The sequence below is a fragment of the Trichechus manatus genome, unplaced genomic scaffold (assembly GCF_000243295.1).
Source record: "Trichechus manatus latirostris isolate Lorelei unplaced genomic scaffold, TriManLat1.0 scaffold00305, whole genome shotgun sequence".
NCBI lineage: Eukaryota > Metazoa > Chordata > Mammalia > Sirenia > Trichechidae > Trichechus > Trichechus manatus.
Genome location: NW_004444241.1, coordinates 724,741 through 728,734, shown reverse-complemented (window position 1 = coordinate 728,734; position 3,994 = coordinate 724,741). Strand labels below are relative to the sequence as shown.

Sequence of the window (3,994 nt, the reverse complement as noted above, 5' to 3'; positions counted from 1 at the left end):
TCAGTCTGTTCTTGGCTCACTGGTTCCTGCTGGGGACAAATTCAGGGAGTGCTGTTTCCTGGGCAGGGAGAGCCAGTCATAGGTGGGCATGCTAGACAGATGGGTAGGCAGGGAACCCCGCCTCTCACCCTCCCCACTACCACCTGTGGGGTCAGGAGGCTGTCTCCTATCAGGCGCCAGCTTGTCACAGGACTGTGCCTGCCGCGTCCTCTTGGGCTTCAGTGGGGTGGTCCGGCAACCCGGGTCAGGGGGCCCTTAAATGACAGTTGAGGCAGACGTGGCACATGAGTGCCCACAAGTTGGGGCTATCACTTGTTCCACGCCCAGAAGGGGAGCCCTTGCGTGCAGCAAGGTCCCAGAGGTGCTCTGAAGCTCCCTTCTCCCCATCAGCCAGGGTGGCAGACCTTGGGTCTCCAGCTCCTCTTGGTCTTGCTGTGAGCCCAGCCTCAGCCGGGGTTTGTTCACTCCTGGGGCTGCACTCCCAGTCTCGGCCTCCTCCCTGCACCCTGGCTCCTGGGGGGGCTGGCGACCCCTGGGCACAGCCACCGGCTTGGGTGGCCGTGGAGCTAAAGGGGGCTCCTGCAGCTGGCAGAGGAAGGAAGATGCTGGTTCAGTTAGTCCCTTTGCCTTGTGATGGTGCCTTCCTCACCCACCTCGCCAGCTCTCACCTTGGCATTCCTAGCTGGCACTGTCCTCTCTGGGAATAGGGTCCACTCCTTCTCCTTCTCCTCATCTCGGGAGGCTGGGCTGGGGCTCTGGCAGCTGTGGTTGGGAGCACTTTCCTCAGCTGGGGGTGGAGAGAGGGAAGAAGCTGCAGGAAAAGGCATTCTTGCATACCCTCTCCCCCCTCCCCCCCGGCCTCCTCTCCCCATGAAGCTCTGGATGCCAGGACTTTTCCCCTCCAAGCCCACTTGCTCCCACATCTCTGCCCTCAGTGCCCCTTTATGCTCCCACATTTCCTTAGCCCTTGGTCTCCAGGATCGTCCTGAGCCCATCACCTCTGGAGGCGACTGTGGCCTGGCTGCCCCTCTAGCAGAGCAGGACCCTAAGCCCTTTCCTGCTAGGGCAGAGCCAGGGCCTGGGGCCTGCTGGGTCCACAGGCATGGCTGCCCATCCAGGACCGCAGTGTCCCAGGCCCTGCCAAGGCTGCAGCCTGGCATTCCCAGAACTCCATCTGCCAGTCTGATGGAGACGGTGAGAGCCACGAGGAGAGGTGCCCTGGCACCCCACTCTCCCACCTCCATGGCTTTATACAACTTGAGCCTGAGTGTGTGATACCTTGAGTGTGTTGTCTATGTGTGTATCTGTGAGGTGTATGAAAGAGAGGCCTGGAGGATGCTGACAGAAGGTGAGTGTGTGTGTAAGTTCTGACTGCTGTGGTCTCCTAAATGAAGGATGAAGCCCCACTTTGGATGGCTTAGCTATTCTCTGAGTGGGATGGGAAAATCAGCAAAGATGCTCTGAGTGCTGGGTTGGCCTTAGAGGATGGGGCAGCATCGTGGGCATTGTCAAGCCTCTCAGGCCCAGCCTGGCTCTGGACTACAAGGGAGGGAGTAGTAGGGCAGAATGGTGCAGGATGGTATAAGGGGGAGCATGTGCACAGGCCCAAGCAAGACCTACCTGCTCATCTCTTAGCTCTTTCCAGCTCTGATGCCCTGGCCTGGATGGGTGGGGATGGGGCAGGTGAGTAGGTATCTATGTCTATGAGATTTTGTCCATGTCAATAGTATTGGAGGGCCATATTCCAGGTCTGCAGGAACTTAAGTTGACCAGCTTTTCTTTGGTTCTCTCCTAAGATGCCCTGATCCCAGCAGAAGAGAAGTGTCATACCTGAAATAAGCTCTCTCCCCTTTATTCCTCCAGAGTCATGAAGGCAGAAGTTAAGTGATGTGTTTAAGGTCAACATGGCTGGTGGGTAGCTGAACTGGGACTAATACTCAGGGTTTCTGACTTCTAAGCCAGGGCTCTTGCTCATGGGTGCCCTTCTTGGTGGCATCTTTCTGAGTGATCTGAGGATGGGTTGGTGAATTGTTTTTGGAGGAGGTTGGAATATTTGAGGTGGGCCTGGCATAGCTGGCACTTGCTAGCCTCTTGGCTTGTCTACCCTCTTTCCAGCTAAGGTGAAGAGAGTGGCCTTCTTTCTAGAGGGCGCCATTCTGCTGACAGTGACTAGAGGTGACATACTCTCTAGAGGATTCACCTGAATCATCCACAAAGCATTATGGCAAGGAGAGGGGAAGGCGCCACTTTTGTTCTGTAGAACCTTTCTTTGGCTTGGGTTGTTTTATCTCTTTCAGATGTAGCTTTGTAAATATCCTTAAACATTTTCACTGTGTTGACTTCTCACTGCCCCACCTAGGTTGTAAATTCCCCATTGCAGGGGCCATCGTTTCTGTTTCTTTGGACACACGGTGGGCCTTCAGCGCTGCTGCCCGAGAAGAGGCTTTCCATACCTATGTGCCATGTGGCCTCTGCTCGGCGCATGGCGCTGAAGCCTGGCTTGGTACTTTGGGGTGGTGGTGGGGGCTTCCAGGCTCCAGGCCCTTTAAGTGGAAGTGGGGGATGGGAAAGAGGGAAAGGCAAATTAGGAGGGACCCCTGAGAAAGGGGTCAAAGGAAGCGAGTGAGGGCAGCCATTCATACCTGCATCATCCGAAGAGCGCCGTTTCTGCCAAGCCTGGGTGCTCTCCTCTAGGTCTGGGCCCGTGCCCTGAAAGGACAGCTGAGTCAGGTCATAAGGAAAGTCCCCTCCCTGAGTACAGCCCCTGCAGCTGACAAGGGGCTTCTGCTCTAGCATCTCATGTCATTAGTCACTAGATACTCAGACTGTGTTTCCCAAAGAGGGGCACCGATGCCACCCTAGGTGTACAAGAACTGGTTTAAGTTGATTCACAAATGAAAAAACTGTTATCTTAATAGGTAGGTGTTCATTTTATGTGTAGTAGATAAAACATAACTAGTACAAAAATCCTGCAGTTTTAAAGATGACAATGCTTAGATCCAGACTAAGTAAAAAAAAAAAAAAAAAGTTGATTTAAATGAAAACATTATATAAAAATAATATAGGTGGTGGTGTAAGTGGAAAGGATAAAAATTAAGTCACCAAAGTTTGGGAAATGTAGCTCTAGAGGTATTTTTATGGCCTCATTCATAACAAGGAAGTAGAGGCTCCAAGAGGTTAAGTGACATATCCAGGATTCCAGGGCAAATTTGTGGTAGGGGCACGGCTGCTGGTAACACTTTCTAACGCCAAAGCATCTGCTCTCTCCACTGAAGCACCACCACCCATGGGGCAGTGGGAGGGATGGGTGGTAGACAGGAACTCAGCAGGATCCTCAGTTCCCTGCCCCAGGATCCCCTTACCTCTCGCTTCCCGTTGAAGCTCCAACCCTTGGCTCTTCCTATCCCAGGAAGGGCAACTCCGTGTACCCTAGTTGACTGTTGTGATGTCCCAGGGGCCAGGCCCCCCTCCCCTGGCTCCGACACCTCAGTGCCCTGGAACAAGGTCTCATGTTTACATGCACGATTCCAGGTGGAGAAAGGGCTCCACTGGCAGCAGGAGGCCCCCTCCCCATCCCCTAACTAAGCCCTGAGTCCTGGGGAAGCCTCGCTTGGACCATTCATTGCAGGAGCCCCTCAACCGCCCTCATTTGCATACAGCACCCCCAGCATGCTCTGGGCCTCCATGTCTTTCACTCTCAAAGACAGGGAAATTGAAATGACCAAAGTTCCCTAGAAATACTAGAATTCTCTCATTCATTGCCTTGGGTGGGGGTGGGGAGGTGGGCTACGTGTCTCGGGCAGGAGAAGGGGAAGATGGTCACAGCACCCCCTGCCTGCCTTACTTACCATCTTCCTGCGGAAGGAAGGTCCCTGGCCCCCTCCAAATCCAGGGAGGAGGCCGCTCTCCTCCTCTGGGCTCCAGCAGGGGGAGGAGTTATTGCTGAGGCTGGGGTGGTCTGGGCTGGGAGGGCTCTCCTGAGTCGGGGGTGGGG

At 54.6% G+C, this 3,994-nt stretch overlaps 1 protein-coding gene across 1 annotated transcript in view; it reads right to left on the bottom strand.

Moving 5' to 3' along the window:
* The window catches only part of CARMIL3 (capping protein regulator and myosin 1 linker 3), a 17,650-nt gene continuing 13,656 nt past the window's right edge, over positions 1–3,994 (bottom strand). The window contains exons 34-41 of the mRNA XM_004390497.1: positions 3,849–3,994; positions 3,363–3,494; positions 2,643–2,709; positions 2,454–2,543; positions 669–787; positions 405–585; positions 144–254; positions 1–26 (exon numbers count right to left, since the gene is read on the bottom strand). The exon at positions 3,849–3,994 is cut by the window's right edge and continues 2 nt beyond it. Of these exons, the coding sequence (XP_004390554.1) occupies positions 1–26; positions 144–254; positions 405–585; positions 669–787; positions 2,454–2,543; positions 2,643–2,709; positions 3,363–3,494; positions 3,849–3,994 (872 nt within the window). The remainder of the gene's footprint in view (positions 27–143; positions 255–404; positions 586–668; positions 788–2,453; positions 2,544–2,642; positions 2,710–3,362; positions 3,495–3,848) is intronic.